This window comes from Didymosphaeria variabile, assembly GCF_027946475.1.
Source record: "Didymosphaeria variabile strain IMI 356815 chromosome Unknown scaffold_1, whole genome shotgun sequence".
Taxonomy (NCBI): domain Eukaryota; kingdom Fungi; phylum Ascomycota; class Dothideomycetes; order Pleosporales; family Didymosphaeriaceae; genus Didymosphaeria; species Didymosphaeria variabile.
Genome location: NW_026611620.1, coordinates 407,332 through 428,573, shown reverse-complemented (window position 1 = coordinate 428,573; position 21,242 = coordinate 407,332). Strand labels below are relative to the sequence as shown.

General features: G+C 53.7%; 6 protein-coding genes across 6 annotated transcripts; 3 read left to right on the top strand and 3 right to left on the bottom strand.

Annotated features, from left to right (window-relative positions):
* Nucleotides 1–190: 190 nt before the first annotated feature.
* Nucleotides 191–1,952, bottom strand: CSH1_1 (CSG1/SUR1-like protein; the record flags this gene model as incomplete). The annotated part of the gene is made up of 4 exons (XM_056208941.1): nucleotides 191–1,045; nucleotides 1,143–1,293; nucleotides 1,363–1,393; nucleotides 1,883–1,952. 4 exons carry the CDS (start codon nucleotides 1,950–1,952, stop codon nucleotides 191–193), a joined length of 1,107 nt encoding a protein of 368 aa, XP_056075763.1.
* A 2,475-nt stretch (nucleotides 1,953–4,427) lies between these two features.
* Nucleotides 4,428–4,811, top strand: N0V89_000115 (uncharacterized protein; the record flags this gene model as incomplete). The annotated part of the gene is made up of 1 exon (XM_056208940.1): nucleotides 4,428–4,811. The coding sequence occupies one exon, from the start codon at nucleotides 4,428–4,430 to the stop codon at nucleotides 4,809–4,811; it is 384 nt and encodes a 127-aa protein (XP_056075762.1).
* Nucleotides 4,812–5,268: 457 nt separating this feature from the next.
* On the top strand, nucleotides 5,269–10,659 carry N0V89_000114 (uncharacterized protein; the record flags this gene model as incomplete). The annotated part of the gene is made up of 4 exons (XM_056208939.1): nucleotides 5,269–6,159; nucleotides 6,464–7,276; nucleotides 7,432–8,996; nucleotides 9,414–10,659. 4 exons carry the CDS (start codon nucleotides 5,269–5,271, stop codon nucleotides 10,657–10,659), a joined length of 4,515 nt encoding a protein of 1,504 aa, XP_056075761.1.
* Nucleotides 10,660–12,900: 2,241 nt separating this feature from the next.
* N0V89_000113 (uncharacterized protein) lies at nucleotides 12,901–15,426 on the bottom strand (the record flags this gene model as incomplete). The annotated part of the gene is made up of 2 exons (XM_056208938.1): nucleotides 12,901–13,001; nucleotides 13,056–15,426. The coding sequence occupies 2 exons, from the start codon at nucleotides 15,424–15,426 to the stop codon at nucleotides 12,901–12,903; spliced, it is 2,472 nt and encodes an 823-aa protein (XP_056075760.1).
* Nucleotides 15,427–17,990: 2,564 nt separating this feature from the next.
* N0V89_000112 (uncharacterized protein) lies at nucleotides 17,991–18,515 on the top strand (the record flags this gene model as incomplete). Its single annotated transcript, XM_056208937.1, has 1 exon — nucleotides 17,991–18,515. One exon carries the CDS (start codon nucleotides 17,991–17,993, stop codon nucleotides 18,513–18,515), a length of 525 nt encoding a protein of 174 aa, XP_056075759.1.
* Nucleotides 18,516–19,488: 973 nt separating this feature from the next.
* RAM1 (CAAX farnesyltransferase (FTase) subunit beta) lies at nucleotides 19,489–21,061 on the bottom strand (the record flags this gene model as incomplete). Its single annotated transcript, XM_056208936.1, has 2 exons — nucleotides 19,489–20,518; nucleotides 20,613–21,061. 2 exons carry the CDS (start codon nucleotides 21,059–21,061, stop codon nucleotides 19,489–19,491), a joined length of 1,479 nt encoding a protein of 492 aa, XP_056075758.1.
* Between the last annotated feature and the right edge of the window lie 181 nt (nucleotides 21,062–21,242).

Below are 21,242 nucleotides of genomic sequence, written 5' to 3'. Positions count from 1 at the left end.
ATGTCATATGGAAAGTTCGTTTCAAAGTTATTTATACAAGTGTTCAGTTGCTTGTCGACGTAAGTGGACACGAGCGGACAATGCAGTATGAATCAACGTAATAGTAATCATTATCATATATCTGTTTTCAGCGAGCGATCTGCTAAGACGGTCTCGCGTCTAGCCTCGCTGCCGAGCCTCGAAGACAAACCTAGAAGCCCTGCCTCGTCTTCGGCACATACGCCTCCTCCAACACCTTCATATCCTCCTCGCTCAGCTTAAACTTACTATTTTTGACCGCCTCGTCGATGCGCTCCTTGCTGCTCAGTCCGATAATCGGCTGCACGCCCTTGTGAATCGTCCATGCCGTTGCGACGCACGCCATGCTGACGTTGTTCTTCTTCGCGATCTTCTCCACCCTTCCAATGATCTCTTTGTCAACGGCGTCTTCGCGGTCATGAACGAGCATATTAAGGAAGGCATCAGTAGTAGAGCGCTTAGACGAGCGATCGGACCACGGCCGCGTGAGTGCGCCGCGCGCAATAGGCGACCAGGGAATGAGACCCACGCCAGTGTCCTGACAGTAAGGAATCATCTCGCGCTCTTCCTCGCGGTAGATGAGGTTGTAGTAGTTCTGCATGGAGATGAACTTGTGCCAGCCGTTGCGGTCCGCGATGTTCTGCAGAGTCTGGAATTCCCATGCTGCCATTGAGCTGGCTCCGATGTATCGTACCCATCCCTTCTCCACCACATCGTTTAGCGCCTTCATGATCTCCTCCCTGGGTGTGTCGCGGTCTAGCCGGTGAATCTGCAACACGTCGATGTATGTGCCGAGCCTCTCGACGCTCTTTTCTACTGCGTCGAAGATGTGCTTGCGTGATAGGCCGACTTCGTTCACGAACTCGCCATCGTTGGTCATGACCGATGCGATGCCAAGCGAGGGATCTTCTTCCTTGACGCCGAAGTAGCATTTCGAGAGGAGGACGACCTTAGAGCGGGGGATGTCATATTTCTTAAGAGCTTTGGCGATGATGCGTTCTGAGGCGCCGTGCGAGTAGATGTCGGCCTAGAGCGAACAATTCTGTCAGTAAAGCTACTCTTTGAGAATAGAAACCAAGTAGAGTTGGCGCTCTACCCGAATGCCTCGAAAGAGGGTGACGTACCGTATCCCAAGTATTTATCCCAACCTTATACGCATGCTCCAGCAGCGGCAAGCTCTGCTCCTCGTCCAAAACCCACTCCTGCCACTTCGAATCGCCGTAGCTCATCGCTCCGAGAATCACCTTCGACACCTTGAGGCCGGACTTGCCCAGGCTATAGCTCGATTAGCACAAGGCCTCCATCAACCAGTTTCCGCCATGCTCAGGTACAGATACAACCTACTTGACATATTCCATCTTCTCAGACATGTTCCCTCAATGTTCTCTGTGCTCTTTCTGATGTATAAAATCGGTCTTGATTTATTTGTCGTAAAGCCGCCTGCTTGTGTTCTTTGCGTCAAGCTCGCTATCTGTACAGTGGGGTACCTCAACTTTTATGAGTTCAGCCCGCCCGCAGCGGAAGTAACACACAGCTCCGGCGATCCGCAGGGTCTTCGTAAACCCCGCCTACTCTACGTACCAATTGGCGCGGAATTCCACGCCTGCCCACCTCGGTACCCTTCGGCAGCGTCATGGGTGGGGAGCTACGCGGGGATACATGTTATATCCGTGACGTCGTGCAAAGTGGCGCGCTGGCGGACGAGTACCACGGGGGTGTACTTCAGAGAATCCCATCTTCACCGAAGGTTTTCGGGTCAAATAGATGGACAAGCTGTCGCTGAGGTAGGATTTTGCGAGGGACAGGACGCAAGGCTTCGAATCCACGATGCATGAGGCTCGAAAAGTGTAGTGGATTAACGCACTAGAGAAAATGCTACTCAGAAGCGCGTAAGCAACGAGCGCATCGTTGAGCGAGGGCACCTGTATGTACATGGTGTAGTCAAGCTTTGCGTGCACCTCTGGTGAAGAAGAGAGGTGTAGAATTCAGGGACTTGGAAGTTAAGGATGTCAGCAAATGGATTACTGAGCGACTTTACAGCGTCATTGCATGCTGGATGGAGAAGGGAGGGTCTCGCAAACCACATGCACTCTACCGCAACACCAGCACGACGGCCATCTTGTTCACTGTTCTTCATGCACGAACTCTGTTTTCAATTCAATAGGATCAACTTTCAATTCAATAGGATCAACACATCACAAGAGCATGGTGCAGGAAATGATTGTTTGAGAACGAATCTCAGCCCGTAGGCATGCTCTTTGAATTAGACCTTTCCAGCCTTATCATGAACTATAGGAATATCGTAACCCGTTGGCCCTTTCTGGTGCCGTCATGCCCTAAAACGCCATCCGTGATATCGCCCGAGATGTCAAACAAACCGCTTACTGGCCGCCACGCAGACGGAGCACCAAGTGCAAGGTGGACTCCTTCTGGATGTTGTAGTCGGATAGTGTTCGGCCGTCTTCCAGTTGCTTACCAGCGAAGATGAGACGCTGCTGGTCCGGGGGAATACCTTCCTTGTCCTGAATCTTCGACTTCACATTGTCGATGGTGTCCGATGATTCGACCTCCAACGTGATGGTCTTGCCGGTGAGAGTCTTGACGAAAATCTGCATACCACCACGGAGACGGAGCACCAAGTGGAGGGTTGATTCCTTCTGGATGTTGTAGTCGGAGAGGGTGCGGCCGTCCTCCAACTGCTTGCCCGCGAAGATGAGACGCTGCTGATCCGGAGGAATGCCCTCCTTGTCCTGAATCTTTGACTTGACGTTGTCGATTGTGTCCGATGATTCAACTTCGAGCGTGATGGTCTTGCCGGTCAACGTCTTCACGAAGATCTGCATACCACCACGGAGGCGCAAGACAAGGTGGAGTGTGGACTCCTTCTGGATGTTGTAGTCGGAGAGGGTGCGGCCGTCCTCCAACTGCTTGCCCGCGAAGATGAGACGCTGCTGATCCGGAGGGATACCCTCCTTATCCTGGATCTTGGACTTGACGTTGTCGATCGTGTCGGAGCTCTCAACTTCGAGCGTAATCGTCTTGCCGGTGACTGAGAAAGATGTCAGTAGGCGCATGAGAGCGAAAAGCGTAGTGGCGACTTACGAGTCTTGACGAAGATCTGCATACCACCGCGCAGACGGAGGACGAGATGAAGCGTCGACTCCTTCTGAATGTTGTAATCAGACAAGGTGCGACCATCCTCAAGCTGCTTGCCGGCGAAGATCAAGCGCTGCTGGTCTGGCGGGATGCCTTCCTTGTCCTGGATCTTGGACTTGACATTGTCGATGGTGTCGGAAGACTCCACCTCCAAGGTGATGGTCTTGCCGGTGACTGCGGGCTGTCAGCGGGTGCGCAAGGCAAAGGCGAGCGGGTGGCGGCGCTGCTACTTACGGGTCTTCACGAAGATCTGCATCGTGGAAGTTCGGAGTGTGTGCTGTTTGTGTGTGTGGAAGTGTGTCTCGTTGACAGTGTCGTAGGGCAAGTGTGATTGCGGGTGTAGAAGGGACAGAGAGAGGCGGCGGGCGGAGGGTTTATATGGGCGAGACGTGCAGGCGCAGGCGGCAAGCTGAGGCTGTGACGGTCAATGGGTGAGTAATGACACAACCTAGCGGCCCGTGCACCAATGGCAATCAAGGCGAGAGAACGTTCGAGCGTCTTCTTGGCCAGGCAGCCGCGCTCTTTTACCGCGCTGTTCGCTGATTGATCTCATTTTCGAGCTTCTCTTCAGGTACTCTATCCCTCTGTTGCGCCCTTCTGCCGTCAAGCTTCGCTCAAGCTGTGCTGTTCGCCGTCCGGTACACCAGCTTCCCCCGCTCTCCGTTATCGCGGGCCCTAGCCATGTGACCCTCTCTTATCGACCGGGGAACCTTCACCCCAGCCGGATCTGGTCGCTCAACCAACGTCGAACCGCGCCGCATGCCGCAATGCGCTTCTGTGAGCTGTTAGCAGCAGGAAAAGCGCTGCAAACTGGCTTTTCACCGTATCGCCACCCTGGCTCGCAATTCTAGATTGCGCAACTGACAGAAACGGTTCTCGCATGCGATCGGGCATATCTCGGCAACCTTTATCCCGCATCCATACACTGTGGCGGTAATCGCCGCAAACCTCATTCAGGTACTCAGGCCAACAATAGCGAGCTCCGCAGACGTTGAGCGCACCGATGCGAGCATACCGTGCTAGTCTTCGGGAGTAGTTCCAGCCCCTCGACCTCACGCGAACGTTGGTTCCGGACATCGTACGCAAGAGGCGTCGGCAATGAGGGCGTGATGATGTCACCCCTCACCAATTGATATCTCCAGCTTGAAGCGCGCCTTGCGCATGCTCTGGTTGACACACTTAGGACTTCACAGAGCGGACGACTGTTACGCGGGCGCGCGCGCACCATTCTATCGCACATAAGACGTTTCGCGATGCCGAACTTGACTGCGCCCAGCTTGACCGCCACCATCTGCACCCTCGAGCATCGCGCCTGGGCTGCGCTTTGCGACTCCGGCGCTGCGCTACTTCCCCTCCTCTCTGCAACTCCAGTTCTCATCTTCCCGGGGGACAGAATCCTCACGGGAACTTCGTCTCCGACGGTCCACGAGATACTGCAAGACCCGAGTTTCCAGCCGTGGACGAAATACACGCTGAGCCACGATGAGGTCATGCCGCTTGGGGAGAGTGCCGCATTGGTATACTACCGTGTAGAAGCTATTAGGGAAGAGCTGCCGTTCAGAGCTATCTGCTCCAGCGCGTGGGTGCTTGAGGATGGGCAGTGGAAGATGGCGAGCCATCAGCAGACGCTGATCTAGCAAGCGTACAATGAGGCCGGACGACCCGACGCGATCGCTTACGATTCTACGACTTACGCGATTTTCCGAAGCATCTATGAATGCGATTCGGTGTATAATCTAATTTTTTAAATCAAATTTGCCACTTTTTGCGCCAGCGACGTCTGCTCTGTTATGAGCCGTGTTGATCTGAAGCTCTTCGGCATTCCCGCGTCGGCGTGCGATACAGACGTCGAACAGATCTACCTTTCTCGTGAAATATCAGGTGTAACATACACTGGATTGTACCTCGGCTCCTCATCCTTTCTGCCGAGCGGCAGCCGTTAAGGTCACCTATTCACCTTGTATACATCTAGAGCTTATCCACACTAGCAATGTAGAAACACCCTCAACCCACTACGCATGTCTCCTCTCCCCTTACCAAATCCAAATCCTACCTGACTATAGTTCACATGCCCGGTTCACCGTCACACCAACCATGACCACCACCCAAAAGGGCGAAAACGTCTACAACCAATCCCAAGACTTCTGGGACTCCTACATCAAAGGCCGTCCCTCCATCCCACAGTCTTTCTTCAACACCATCTTCGACTACCACGCATCGCAGAACGGCTCCTTCACCGCCGCGCACGAGGTCGGCGCCGGCGTAGGCGTGCACTCTCCCCGCCTCGCAACCCGCTTCAAACACGTCCTCATCTCAGATATCATCGAGTCCAACATTCAGATTGCGAAATCCCGTCTGCAGGACCAAGATTGCTACAGCTTCAAAGCAAGCTCCCTGGAAGACACCATCGATCTAGAAGCGGGAAGTGTAGACCTCGTCTTCGCTTCCACAATGATGCACTTCACAGACGTCGACGCCGCGGTGCGCGCAGTACATCACCAGCTCGCGCCCGGCGGCACGTTCGCAGCTGGTCTATACGGGACGTACGCGCTACACGAGCCGAGGGCGCAAAAAGTGTGGAAGAAAATCGTTCTGTGGATATGCAATGATATTATAGAGAAGTATGGTCTTGACGACCGTGCGAAGAACATTCTGCAAAATGAAGCTTCTGGGCTTGATTCTGTGGGGTTGCCGGATGAGTTGTTCACCCCGGCGAAGAGGTATGATTATAATTTCCTGGAGCGGGGTACGCTACGGGATATGATTCTGCCGGAGAAGTATGGGCTTGGGACGATTGATCGGGTGGGGGCTGAGGATGAGGTTGTGAGGGATGGGTGGGATAGAGGGTGGTTTACGAAGCAGGGGATTGAGGGATTGAAGGGGATTGCGAGTACGTGGCCGCATGGCGAGGGGGATCCTGAGATTTTGGGGCTGTGGGAGGAGTTGCGGGGTGTGGTTGGGGAGGGGAGGTGGAGGGGCTGGATGGTTAGTTTGGTGTTGGCGTCGAAGAGGTAGAGCTTTGATGATAGTAGGGTACAAGTTATACGACTTATGACCTCATGATAGGAGTGGTGAGCGAATGTGCCTAAGGAAAAGAACAGTGTATTGGGCGTACACGCGGTAAGACAACAATTGCGCTAAGAATCGGCGATGATTGGCCACAGCCAGCTTCTACCAATCACGACACCACTACGCCCTCCCTTGGCAGCTGCGAGTTCAATGGGGCTGAATTCCAAGCACATGTTTCAGCGTTGCAGACGTGGCAGCTCTGCAGGATCCACAGCAATAGGCAGCACCTTCTCAAACGACGCAATCATACTACGAGCACAACGGCGACATCATCATCTGCAATATACTTGGAAAACGAAGAGTCATGCCGGGCTTTCGGGATCGCTTCTCAAAATGGAAAGAGCGACGTCGTGACGAGCATGGAGAAAGATCAAGCTCGTCTGCGCCTGCTCAACCTTTTAGCTCCACCATTCAACCCTCGACTGCAGTCGATGTTGTTGACACGGCTTCTCATACTTCGCAAAGGGTCCAGTCGAGTTCAACGTCGGCAAGCGATGCAAAAACTGTTACGTTAGTGAACGATGCGGGGCCTGCTTCGTCGGCAAGCGATGCGAAAACTGCGCTGTTGGGAAACAATGCAAGCACTACTCCGCCGATCAACGAAGCAAAGATTACTCCGCTGGCGAACAACGCAGGCACTACTCCGCTTACCAACAATGCAAAAGCCGCTCCAACGCATGTGTCAGAAAACAAAAATTCTGCGGACGGCGATCTGTGGGAGCAAGCCTACGAGATAGTCACCCAACAAGAACCGGATCTTATGGCAGCCTTCGCTCAACATCTGACTTCTGCTGAGGGTACGTCTGCGTCGCCTCTGGTACCACAATCGATCACACTCATCGTCGAACGGCTAACGCTCGAACGAGAGAGGAAGCAATGGCGTCTCGCTCTCTTCGAGAAGGACATAAGAGTTCGGAACCAAATCGAGAAACTGGCCAAGTTTGTCCTTTGGTCTGATGGGATCATCAAGCAAGCTCTTAGTGCTCAGCCCTATGCTGCGCTCGCATGGTCTGGCGTGTCGATCCTGCTTCCGGTACGTTCTGAATATTCAAACAGCTAGAGTCCGCTAACTCGAAATAGCTTGTTATGAGCTGTACCGCAGAGCACGCGACAATGCTGGAGGGCTACAATGCCATATGTCATGTCCAAATGTACTGGAAATTGAGCGAAGGCGTTTACTTCGGCGAGTCAGGCGATGTCATTCGGCAAAACATCATCCCGCAATTGGTTCAACTATACTCGCGTATTATCGAGTACCAGGCACGAGCCGTCTGTTATCTCTCCGAATCACAGCGCTCTCGTGCGTGGCAAAGCGTAACCGGTTCGAATGACTGGACTGGAAAATTGGCCGAGATACGATCTTCAAGCGAGGGATGCAAGATCTTCATCGATCCTGCACAGGAGAAGAAGATTTCCGAACACTGGCATCAACAACTAGCGGCGATGGGAGAGCAAACAGATATCCTCAGAGGAGTCCATCAGCTTTTGGAACAGGAGAGTCGCCAAAGAGAAAGGCGCCATGAAAGTCGAGCAGAGAAAGAAGCTATCAGAGCACTGGCATCTGATCATGCAGCCTATACAGCTGGAAAGGATCGCAATCCACAGAGGGTAGAAGGCACTTGCGAATGGTTCTTCAAGGATGAGCGTTTTTCTAAATGGCGTGGTCAAGATGACTCTGCCCTTTTATGGGTCTCAGCAGGGCCAGGGTGCGGAAAATCCGTCTTGTCCCGCACTTTGATCGATGAAGGTCATCTGACCACAAGGGTTACGACCTCGACCGTCTGCTACTTCTTCTTCAAGGACGGTGAAACAGGCCGCATGGAGAGCACCGACGCTCTATGTGCTATCCTGCACCAACTGTTCAGTCATGACCTCACAAGTCATTTGATCAGCTACGCTTTGGACGCTCACAAGAACTTCGGCCCAGCTCTTCCGCAACAACTGGATGCTTTATGGCGCATCCTGCTCGACTGTGCCAGAGACCCAAGCAGTGGGGAAATCGTTTGCGTCCTTGATGCTCTAGATGAATGTAATGAGAGGAGCCTCAAAGACTTGATGGTCAAGCTCAAGGACTTCTACAGTCTGGAAAACCAAAAGCCCACAGCTCGGCTGAAGTTCTTGATCACCAGCCGCCCGTATGACCGAATAGCATACCTTTACAGTAAGATACCTGGATTAACGGAACAGCTACGTCTGGATGGCGACGAAAACTCAGATCAGTTAGCTAACGACATAACTCTCGTCATTGATGAAAGACTGGATAGTTTGGCTGGTTCTCTAAGCCCGAAGGATCGAGGAGACATCGCTCACCGAATGAAAAGCGGGAAGGATCGCACATACCTCTGGCTACACCTCATCTTTAGTATCATCGAGGAGAAGCGAAGCTTTTACACCAAGAGATCGAACATTGAAGGTCTTTTGTCTACACTACCATCGGACGTTGACGAAGCCTACGAAGAGATCCTGAATAAAAGCCAACACGACAGCTCCGTTGAGACCCTTCTTCAAATCATTCTAGCTGCGTCCCATCCTCTGAGTCTTGATGAGTTGAACGTCGCTTTTACTTTGGCCCAGGACGAAGAGCGTATGGAATCATACGCAGAGCTCCAGTCCAATCTATGGCAAAACTTCTCGCAGGTCGTGCAAGATTTATGCGGGTTATTCGTCCATGTGCACAAGTCAAAGGTGTATTTGATCCATCAGACGGCTCGTGAATTTCTTGTCCAGAAAAAGCGTGGTACCAAATGGCAGGGGTGCTTGGATATGCACACAGCTCATCAGACACTGTTTCAGCTCTGTACTCGATATATTTCCCATCAGGGTCTTCATGGAGATACATATTGGGGACACAAAGACGAATTCCTACGATATGCTGCGTCTTGTTGGCCTTGGCACTACTCACACCAAGGACAGGCTACAATACAAGAGACTCTGAAAATCGCTTCAGCACTTTGTCGGCCAGACCCGAGTGACTCGAATTGGCTGGCCGAATACCATGAAATGGATTCGCGGCCCAAAATAGAGTTTCAGATCCGCGGCAGGCCTTCACATCTCGTCCCCTGCAGCTTCCCAGATTATGGGGCGACGGTGGAAGGATTATGTCACATGTCGGGTCTGCAGTTAGCGAGCTATTTTGGTCTGGCAGCCGTTGTTCACGATATGCTGACCAGAGGGTATCCGCTCGAACGTTGTACTTGCGATCTATTCCTGGGTTACGACTGTTACTACTGGATACCGAAGGCAATCGAGATCGCCATATATCGAGGCTTTGTGGATGTGGTACAAGTATTCCTGGATCAAAGACGGGTTGAGGTCAACAGTGATTTGATCGAGCTAGCGATCAAACTTGGTGAGCTGCCAATGATTGCATTGCTTTTTGATCATATTTCAGTGAACTCTGGCATCAGTAACATCATGCTCTCGAATGCGGCAGAAAACCAGTTCGATGGAGCTAACATCATGAAGCTGCTACTTAGCAAACGCGGAAACGGCGTTCATATTGGCGAAGATATTTTGAAAATCGCAGCAGACAACGGGGAGAAAGGAAGAGATGTCATAAAAGTTCTCCTTGACGAGTGCAAAGATGAGATTAAGATCAGCCGACATGTTCTGGCATCTATTGCATACCGAGACAACTGGACTGTGTTTGATCTGCTCCTAGATGAGCGCGGTGGCGAACTCAGTATCACCGACGACATCACAGCGATGCTGATAGCGAGAAACAGCATGAAGACGACAGAGCTTCTTCTTGATAAGCGAAGAGATGATATAAGGGTCACAGAGGAAGTCCTGAATGCTGCACTCATGCACGACGCCCGAAGTATGACCGAGAGTCCACAGACACTCAAACTGCTTCTTGATGAACGTGGTGATGGAGTCGAGATCACTGAAGAGATCTTGAAAATCGCAGCGGCTTACTTCCACGAAGAAACTATGGAAGTGCTTCTTAGCAAGCTTAACGATCGAAAGCAAATTACCGAGGACGTCCTGAAAGCCGCGACAGGCAACTATAACCCAAAGACCCTGGAGTTGCTTCTCGGCCGCTTTGATGGTGAACCGGACTTCGACAAATTACTTCAACTCGCACTTACTAACGCATCATGGGACGCTAGCGTGGTGGAGATGCTTCTGGACAAAGGAGGAGACCGGATCAATATAACTGAGGAGTTGCTGATCGCTGCTATGTTAGCTGCAGGCCCGAAGAAGGCCTACAGGGAGAGGAGAGAAATGATAGAACTCTTAGTCAAAAAGCGCCCAGAGGATCTTAAGATCACTGAGGATCTCATCACGACTGCGGAAAATGGTAATCTGCGGGACTCCACCATCGAAATGCTGCATCAGGCGAAAGCCAACCAGAGTCGAGACGCAGATACACATCGAGGAGATGGGCATGGGGAATCCGCGAGAGCAAAGTAGCATACAATTCCACAACATTCTATCAAGGCTGATCATATATCCCTGCAGCTTGTACCCAAGATATCCTGCCTCCACCAAACTCTACTCACGTGAGTCCTACATATGCATTCTGAGGTTATACTCCCGTCAATAACTACACTCCACTCCTCACACCCACACCCACCACGAACCGCCCGCACCCGCCAAAAAAGCAACGAGCATGCACAACACACACGCCCGTTTTGCAAAAAGCAAAGCACATAAACTTCTCCCCACACGCACAAACGCACGTTACCGCATCACTACCCGTTCCCGCCCCAAAAGCAAGACATCACGCCACTTCTTCCTCTCCCTAACTCAGTCCAGCAATCCCGTACCTGAAATGCACGTCGTGCTGTCACGACGCACGCAATCGCACTACTGACTCGTCTGTCTGTCTGCCGTGGCTCGGCCAGCCTCACCTTTGCGATCAGCACGCACTAGATCAGCATGCACTAGATAATGAGCTATCTACTTGCAACGCGCAATACCTCCGGAGGTAAGTACACAGTTGTCTTCCAACGCGAAACTCCCACGTCCAGCCTTCTAACATGTTGTTTCCGCGTGCTCCACGTCGCACGGCGAGGCGAGGCGAGGCGAGACGCTGACCGGATGGTGGGTCGTGGGTCGTTCGGTCGTCGCGCCCGTGCAACATCCCATCCTCGCCAACACAACATTCGCAGCACCGGTGCCGATCGCCAGGGTCTATCTAGGTTGACCCTGATATCTACCCTTCGTCCTTTCCTCAGCGGCCGCTAGCCGCAGACATTCGCTCGCTCGATAACTCAAGGTTCTCCACAGCATCCATCCGTATTGCTCGAGCCATCGGACGATACCGGCCCCCGTCCGTTTCGTTACTCACCGCTTATTGCAGCCGGGATGCTGCGCCGGGCGTACCACTGTAGACGTACCACCGTAGACCCTATGTATATCGGCTGCGATATAGATCCAGCACGCTACTGTTTTGGACGGACGGGGAGCGGGCTGGCTGGCCTGATTTGAGGTGACGGCGAGTTTGAGTTGGTGTCGGTGAGTTTGAAGGTGTCGTGGTGACGGGTACATGCTGCGTGGGTGAGTAGGGTAGTAGGGCAGGGTAGATGTCTGGACTGGCTTTTAGCAGGGAGTATGCTGGATGGATAGCAAGGTCTGAGTGGGAGGCCTCCATCATCGTGATTCATCGGCGCTTGGTCGCGGGGTAGTCGCCCGTAGAAGACTGTAGAAAGCGTCTTGTACACCTCAATCGCAGCATCTCCGTGCGAGATTACAGCGTGCATGCGTCAAATTGCAGGAAGCCTGTTGGGGCTGAGTTACAGCTGCGTGCACCGTGAGACGAAAACGGGCATCCCAGCTGGCACAACCATGGCAAAATGCAGTGTTGAATGATGAAATTTCCATTTCCCTTCCCTTCCCTTCCCATCCCATTCCATACCCCTGTCCCAATGCCAATAGATACATACAAACAAGCTTCTTTCAGCTATATCCGCCTTCACGCAATCATTATTCAAGAATGATATTGCATGTATGCTGAAAAATCCAATAACTACAGGTTGCACTCACAACACTGTAAATCTCCACCCTTCTCCGTCATCGTAGTAGTAGTAGTGTTGTAAAAAGGAAGTTGCTCGCTATGCCAGTAAAACAAGTCATGAAAAAGAGGAAAAACAACTGAGGTAGGAAGCATCGCACGCCTTCCAGCGAGTCCGGCGTGCGACAGCCGTCTAAACCCTCTACGCAGTAAGGTAGATATGCTTTTGAAAGGGACAAGACCGCCTTCCAAAGCCTGGAGAAGGAGAAGAGCAAATAATCAATGATGCCGTTGTCGTGGCCACTTCAATCGCATATGCCATCGTCAATCCGTATCAATAGCAACCGTGCCTTCGTAAGAAAAACAGCCAGTACCGCGAAAGAGAGTGTGAGTAGTTGGACAGGTGCGGACCGGTAAGTGGTCAGGTCGTGAACTTGGCGTCCAAGACGCCGGGGAATCAAAACAGTAAACAGGTTGTGCGCATCGAACATAAGAAGTCGTCATCATGCTTTTTGGGGTCGTCAGCCGTTAAGAGCGATCGTAGTCTGCTGGTGCAGACTTCAGACACATAATCGTGAGTCCGTAAGTGGTAGGCTGGGTGGGGTCGGCGGCAGGTGATGAGTACTAGGTAAATAAGTGAGGTAATGATGAGAGCAGCCTAGAGAATCGGAGGATGTCGATGACAGATGAAGGGCGGTCTAGTTGGCTCGGATAACGAGCTTGGAGAGGAACTTGTTCGACAGGGAGTCGAAGTCGTTTCGGTCGAACTTGCAGTCGCTTCTTGACCGCAAATACGTATCTGCACGTCAGGTTAGCCTCAGCCTCAGCCGAAACGAAGGATGCTTCAACTTACCGTATTTGGTTACATGCGCACGGACCTCGGTCATCGCATCGCACACCGCCGGATTGGAGGCCAACAGGTTGTGGTGCTTCCGGGTATCCCACTCCGAAAATGCAGGGAGCTTCTGTGAGATGGCCGAGAATAGACCAACGATGACACCAACTGGTGTCGACTCCATATCGTTGCAGAATTTCTGAACTGCGGGCTGGTCCGGAACACGGTAGTTGCAGTCGAACTGGATCAGCTCCCAGACCGCAAGGATAATGGCGGCGAGCATGAAGATGGTGGGCCAGTTCTTCAGCTTGTCACCGCTGTAGACTGAGGAGTACAGTGATGAGAGCTCCTCGAGGACGTCCTTCTGAAGCTCACGCCACATGTCTGCAAGAGCGCACTTGACCTGGAAGTTGATCATTACGGGAGCAACGGTCTTGCCGTGGAACTTGGACTGGTTGTCCTCGACCTTGCCGATGTTGACGTCTTCCTCACCCAGTCCTTCAACCATCGTAACGTGAAGAGTCAGGTTGTAAGCGACAACGAGCTTTAACGCCTTGCGGATGACCGGAAGTTTCTCGCGTTGGTAGAAGCGGTAGGCAGTCTTCAGGATCTCGGTGACGAAGTAGGTGCCCTCAAAGTACTCGTCGATGAACGCCTCGAAGCCGCCATCGATGTGGCGGTCCAAGTAGTCAGAAAGCATGCTTCGTGAAACGCCCTCCATACCAGCAGACAGCTTGGCAGTGTTGATCTCGAAGTGAAGGCCGTTCAAGCTCTCGAACCAGTCGACACCGAAGCACTTCTCATCCCGCACGTAGACCTCACGGGCCATTATGGGAAGGTAGTGGCCATATCCGTGAGTGACGTAGATGGGGCGCTCCTGGGGTGAAAAGCCCTTGATGTTGCCGATGGAAAATCCAAGGCTGACGTGACGCTCGTAGTCGGCCTTCCAGTCCTTCATGAAGTATGCGATGTCCTTGATATCGATACGGGTGCAGGGAACTTGCCAGAGACGAGCGTGGGATGGCTGGCAGCCACCGCACGGATCACCCTTGTCACAAGTCTTCTTGAGAAACTTACACCTCAAGCAAGCACGGAGCTTTCGGATCTCGTGTGCCTGCTGTCGCTGTTCGGGTCTCAAAGGACCGCGCCGCCTGCCTACACGCTTCTCGCCTGATGCATCCTTCTTCGTTGTGTGTGCTGGTGGGGTCTTCTTTGCGATGGTCTTAGCGGGCTTGGAGCCGATGGGGGTAGTGACTGGCGACTTTCTCCGGCGTGTGGGCGGTGAGCTGACGGCGGAGGAAATCGGGGAAGAGGAGCTGGATGCCGACTGCTTGATGTCGACAGGCTCAGCACGAGGCATGGGCGGGCTCACAGACTGGCTCGGTGAGATGTAGTTGGAGTAGTCCTGCTCGACATTGGGAAGACCATGGTGGCAGCTGGAGGAATGGCTGTGCGAATGTGATGAGTGGGAATGGGTGAGGTCAAGCTGGTTCTCGGCTTCGGACTGGGGAGAGTGCATGGGGTAATGGATCTCCTCGAAGCTGCTGAACGAGTGCGCCGATCGCGGCGCGTCCGACTGATCTGATGAGTCCGAGTTTGTTCGGATGTGAAGAGTCTGAGCGGGATTGATGATCAGAGCCGTTGGGTCACTTGAGAAATCATACGAGTTGCGGTGACCGAACTCGACTGTGTTCCACCCATTGTCGCTGCTAGAAAGCGACCTGACCTCTAACCACTGCTCAGTGGGTGAGCCACTGCCTGCACTAGCAGAGACCGCGCTCGAGACGTTGAAGTCTTGCGCGTTTATGTTGGAGAAGTCCTGTGCAAAGTCTGCCATGCCAAATGGCGCCATCTGCTGGGTCATGTCCATAGAGGTGGTCGCCATCATGCCGAAGGCGGATGGAGCATTCATTGACATGGATGTCATGAGTGCCTGAGAAGTGTTGATTGGGAAATCAACAGGCGAGGTCTGCAACGGACCGGCGCCGAATGCGCCAAAGTCTCCCCCCAAAGATGCCATGTCGGCACCGAAGGCCTGCTGGGCAAAGCCAGGGCTAGCACTCAGATTGATCCAGTCGGACAACATGGGATTCGAAGCCATTGCCGAGGGAAAGGCAAAGCCTGTCGTCTGAAGCTGGTGCGGCGCGAGGGCGCCGGTGGTGCTGGGGAGCCCATGGGGGTGCTGGGCGGACGTCGTGGCTACCGTGTTGACGCGTCGCTGCTGCTGGTCGTGTTGCTGCTGCTGGTGGCTGCCATCGTGGTGTTGCGGCATCTGGGCGGGCGGGAGCGGCCACGTCTGGTGCGAGAGATGGTAGTTGAACGACGGGCGGTTCGGGTCGAAGGGCTGGTCGAAGGCGTACAGGTCGAGGTTGTCGAGGTTGGACTCCATGTTTGTAATGGAGAAGAGGAGGTTAGGGCGCTCAGCTGGGCAGAGCTCTGTGCTGAGCAGTCAGAGCGGTGTGATGTGAGAGGAATCGAAGCGGAGAATCGAAGAGGCGGGCGGGGCCCGTGCGATGGATCAAGGCTCACGACGTGAAAGGGCGGTGACGGCCACGGGACTAGCTATGCACGCCAGATGCAGCAGCGCGTCCAGCCAATTGCACCCCCGCCTCTGCATGGCCGCGATGCACCACTTCTGATCGCCCGGCCTCCCGTCGCGCAGCTGGTGGGCTCGACGCGAGTACCCTCAATGGCCAGCGTCCACAGTCACGCCGTGATGCCTCTCGCCGAGGGTTCCTGGACTCGGGAAGCCGCTTCAGCGTGTCCGAGGTTCGAGTGTGCGGTGATCGCTTCCTAGCGAGCAAATCCCCTCACGGAACAGCGTTCGGCCGCCCAGCGCTCCACCAGGCCTCCAGACTCGCGTCTCCGCGCTGGCTGGCTGCACTCGAGTTTCCCAATGCCGTGCTGACGCCGCTGCGGGCCACTGAGACGCCGTCGCATGCACGTGTGTCGCAATGGCTGCTCCAGGAGCGCCCAGCACCTATCAGCGCTCCCCTCAGCACTATCGATAGACGTCGAGCGTTGGCTGCGTCGGCAAACCAACCCGCGAGGGATGCCTTTTGTCTTCCGAGCGTGCAGCGCTTGAGAGCGTTGGAGGTGTTTGCTGGTACACCCGCCATCTGATCTGATCTCAACTCTGCAGAGCCGGCGCACTCCTCAGCCATCTAATATTATACGCGCTGCCAGCAGGCTGATGGATGAGTGAGAGCTTGATGCGGGCCGTAACACGGACCAGGGCTAGCGGGGCTCGTCGCCACCGGCGGATGCCACTCTTCGACGGCACCTCACATTTCTCTTCACCGACTCCGCGAAAAGCGCAGTCCAAAATAGTCTCAAACGCGTGCCGGGCCTCGAGCATGCGCGCGCCTTGCTTCCGCCCACGCTGCGCTCTTCCATCGGCGTCTCCTCGTGCTCTTGAGTGCCTTTACCATGGCATGGAGCCATGTCCTTCTCCCTTTGGCCGTTTTGGGACACTGCATGCATATCAGCGACGTCTGTCGTGGCACCGCTCACGCACATGGTCGCACTGAACGCCGCCTTGCGTCCGTGTTTTCGTCAAGACACCGCTCGTCCAATCCGCCTGTGCCTAGCCTTGCATGGTGCAGCTCCACTCCAGCCATGACAGGAATCAGAGGACCCTGATCCTCATTCTTGCTATGGTGCTATGCAGAGGGCAACCGGTAGGCACCTTGTGATTGCACAGTTGATCTATTCCGATCAGAGCTCCCTTGCATGCGCGTGCTCGCGATGGCATGCACTCGTGTCCGGGGTACGTCCGGGCGCAATGTATTGCTTGCGATCTTGTCCACTCGTGTGGAGATTGAATAGAGCCATACTCGGAGGATTATTGTGGCTTCGTTGCACCGGCATTGCCGACGTTGCTCACTGTCCGACTCAAACGCCACTTGTAGAGCCATGATGCTTGTTTCGCCACGGGGTACGGTCAGCTCAGCGTAACCTTAGCTAGGCGCCATATCGCGTTGACAGAGGAATGACAGACGGGGAGCATGTTCTGTCAAATTCGATCAGTGACCAAACCGCACCTGAAAGATGTTAGTCATGGTGTAGAGGTCGGCCTGAGGGGGTGGTTCGCACGGCTTCGTTGACATGCTGATCAGTCCCAGATCCCCAGATGCAGGCGTGGAGGAGCTGGAGCTCTAGCAAAAGATAGTAGATTGCAAGTCGAAGTAGAGCAAAATGTCATGACGCCGTGACTTCCACACACGGCTTGTGCCCGAGACACTGTGGGGACAGCCGTTGTCGCTTGGAGTCGTTGTAGGAAACGTAGAGTGCTCGGTCGGACGTCTTGGACTCATTGCGAGTTGTGTTGCTCCAGGGTACACGCTACACTGTGCGAGGCCCTCATGCGAGACTGTTCAAGATCGGCTCTTGCAGGATAGCCAACCAAACGCGAAAAGTAGGCAGCGCGGCGAAGTCGCAGTCGTCGCAGGGGCTGCTGCCACTAGACTGTGAAAGAAGGACGTGTAGGAGGTGCCGCCGCACGTTTGTAGAGGCGCGTGTGGGTGAAGAGGAGAGTAGAGTATTGTTGTGCGCAAACAGGCGTGCGGGGTGAGAGTCAACGGTCGTGGTTGCCTCTCATGGGCGGGTCAAGTCAACTCTGGATCACCTATCACAGCTTCCTCAACAGTCTTATCAATGAACAATCACCCCTCACAGCGAAGCTCATTGCGAGGACAGCCGTGATGTTGCCCTTTGCTTCTCCCTCCTTGTGCCGTACAAATCGAAAGTTGCCGTCATCGTCACTGCCGCCGCGGACGAGATCGACAATGTACGTGTCGTCGTATACTCCCACCGGTAATCTTCATATACTTGCGATGTCAGGGCGTTGCATTACTAACTGAGTCCACCTAGACTCACATCAGATGGCCGCACTTGACGACCCAACCACGTACCCGATATTGGGACTTTGTCAAAACCTGCGGATTAATAACAATGCTGGGGACACTGCTGATGCTATGGCTTGCCATCTTTGCGCACGAGGCGGATTTGTTCTATACTAAATCTATCGTGGCACTGCGAGATCAACTAAGGCACCTCGAGGTTGCGCTTGAGCTTGTAAAGAAGCATGCTGCCGCGCAGAAAACAGAGATCCTACAACTACGACTGAACAATACACAACTCAGAATTGCGCATGAAGTCATGAAGAAGGACGTGGTCGCTCAGCAAGCACAGCTCGTACAGCTACAACTGGACAATGAGCAGCTTAAAGTCCTTATTAGCACCATGACGCTTACTGAAAAGGACCAAGAAGACTATGTACGGTATACTGAGCAGAGGATTGTCAATCTGCGAAGCCAAAACGTCGGCTTGGCCAACAAGCTGATGGCCTCGCGCCGTCAGATATTCAGATCTGAGCAAGAGAGACGGGTCCCGAAAGGCTTGTCGCAGAGGATTGCCGATGTGAAGACGCTCGTGAACAAGAACATCAACGCAATAGATGGCTCGACAAGAGCGTGAGCATCACATACACCACGTACATCAGGTGCGACATGTTAGACGATGAACACAGACGCGAATCCAGCATGGATCCTAATCCCTCTAGCAACGTCGATTCTGCTCCTAAGGCTTCCGTACGGGCAAGAAAAGGGCGCCAAGAGACCCGCAACTACCTGGTCCGCAACTATCTGGCACGAAGTCGCTCCAGTGAGTGCACTTTGTCAAGGTTGTACTCCCTCAACACCACTGGATTCAGCATCAGCGAAAGACTAGGCGCTTCACCATCCGCGACCAAGCTGGAGCAAGCCATCAGGAAAAGGCTGATTGAGTTGATCGACATCGGACTCGCAGTATTGCGCGCACAAGGGTGGTTCGAAGAGGGCTATGACGTGACAAATCGTGGCTATGAAGAGTCAACTAGGTTTGACAGTACCACATGTTTTGGGACATTAATGAGGCTCCGAGTAGCTAGGTGACGCGTAGGCCCGACCGCAGGGGCAGACAGGCTATGTTGGAATATGTGAAGAAGTCGAGGAATGAGCATCGAGGAAGCTGAAGATCACAACCGCCGAAACAGATACAGCAACGGAGATGGAAACACGTCGGTACATCGGAAAAGGAATACGAGCAAGGTCAGGCATCGATGGGTTCCATGGAATGAAAGGTTGGAGGCACCAAAGGCACAGATCCAAGACTGCGGTTTACGCCAGGATGACGGCCCAGGGGGTTCATTGAGCGAATTGATAAAGTCCCACGCACAAGACGGAAAGTATAGGGAGGGGAGGGGATCGCAAAGTATGGGATGGACAGGCTGCACGTCCATAGATGAGCGCGGTATAGGGAATATTTGAAGGAAGCAACACTTTTCAGATCAGGAGAGCATGTAATATGACCTAGTGGTTTGATTCATGATAAGGTCCTCCCGACCAGACAATCACTTCAACAGCAAAGCTTTCGATGGCAGCTAAAAAAGAAGTGACATTGTCTACACCATTCAACCACCCTCAGCTCCATCCCAAAACCCCTTCCTATCCTTCCCCTCAAAATACTCCCGACACTGCTCCACCTTCCCAAACGGAATGACAAACACCGGATGCACGTTCTTAATCTCATCCTCCTCCGCCCAGATCTTCGTCCCACCTTCGAATTTCCCCTTCGCGTACCAGTGAAACGGCGCATCCAGATTATTAGATACCGTATCCCTCTTAGCATCGTAAATATACTTATGCTGTGCGGCGCTCAACCCCGCAAGATTATAACACGTATGATACGCATCCGGTCTCTTCCCCGGCTTATCCACCAGCCCCCCCTTAGGAAACTGCGCCGCTGCCAAAATATACCTCGCGAGAGCGTCGCGGTTCCAAATGGTAGAGTGCGGGTCCTTAGGCGGTATGGCAGCTTCGACGAGGGCCCAGCAGCCGCCGACCCAGTGGGAGTAGCAGCCGTCGACGAGCTTGTTTGTGCGCCCGTTGTAGCCGCCTTCGGGGGCGCACTGCCGCGCTGACAGCCAGTGTATCAGGCGGTTCATGTCCAGGTACTTGTGGAGGGTATCTGTGGGGGCGCCGAGAATGGAGAGAGCGCCTAGGCCGCAGAAGGCGTAGGCGCCGTGGGCTTCGTTGCCCGGGGCGGCGCTTATGCCGCCGTCGAAGGCCTGGCATTTGCTGATCCAGGAGCCTAGGTTGTCTAGGAAGGTGGTGAGTCCTTGTTTGCGGGCGGGAGCGTCTGGTGGGAGCTCGATGGGGAGGTCGAGGAGGGATAGGACGATGAGGGCGCAGTAGGCGCCGCGGATGTCTTCTTCGCCGCCGCTCGTCATGTTGAAACCACCATCGGCTTGCTTCAGTTGGCCTAGGAAGTGCCAGAGGGTCTTGCGATTGATGGAGTCGTAGGTTGAGGGTTTGTTAGGGTACGAGACCATGACGATGGAGAGGACCGCGGCATATGTCGCGGCTAGATGAGGGAGATGCCCGTAGTTGCCGCCGTAGCCGCCATTCGGGTGTTGTGCTAGTTTGAAGGTATGGATGACTCTGGGAGAGGTGAGCAAGGGCGAAAGGAAGAAGAGGGAATGGTTCTGGTAAGTTATATAACAAAGCAGAAGAGGATGAAAGTGCCCAATCTTACCTTTCGCCATATTCATGTATGGGGTAGCCCAAGACACTCAGGCCCTGCAAGCTCCAATAGACGATCCACGGCCTTGAAGCGTCCATCATAGCGAATGGCGCCGGATAGTCTCCTAGCGCTTTCTGCAAGAACTTGATATGTTTTTCTTTTTGTAGATGCGGAATACCGAATTCGTTCAGTGGGTAGTCGTTGGGGTTACCCTCCAGGAACGGTAGAACAGCTTCGAGCGTCTCATCCTGTGCCTCGGACGAATCGGTCTGGAAAGTGTCCACGATGGGTATTTTTACACTCTCGAGGTACGCCATGTGTGCCTCCTCTTCTGGTGATATATCTTCGTATTCCTGATCTGAGTCAGGTAGCTCTTGGATGCGTATTTTGTCGTTCAAAATCTCCTCGAGCCGTGCTGAAGGGTTGGGCGCATCTGAGTCCTGACTGCGTGAGGACGCCATTTTGTTTGCTTGGGCTTGCTTTCAAACGCCTGAAATGACATCCGTCCAGGATGGTAGAACAATGGGATGCTCGGGACGGTCCGTTAATATTGTTCGCGATACCCCGCTACCGAAGAAACAGGTCCATGCCCTTTCTGACAGAACCACGCCGCTCGAGACAATAGTTAGTGGGAGTACATGA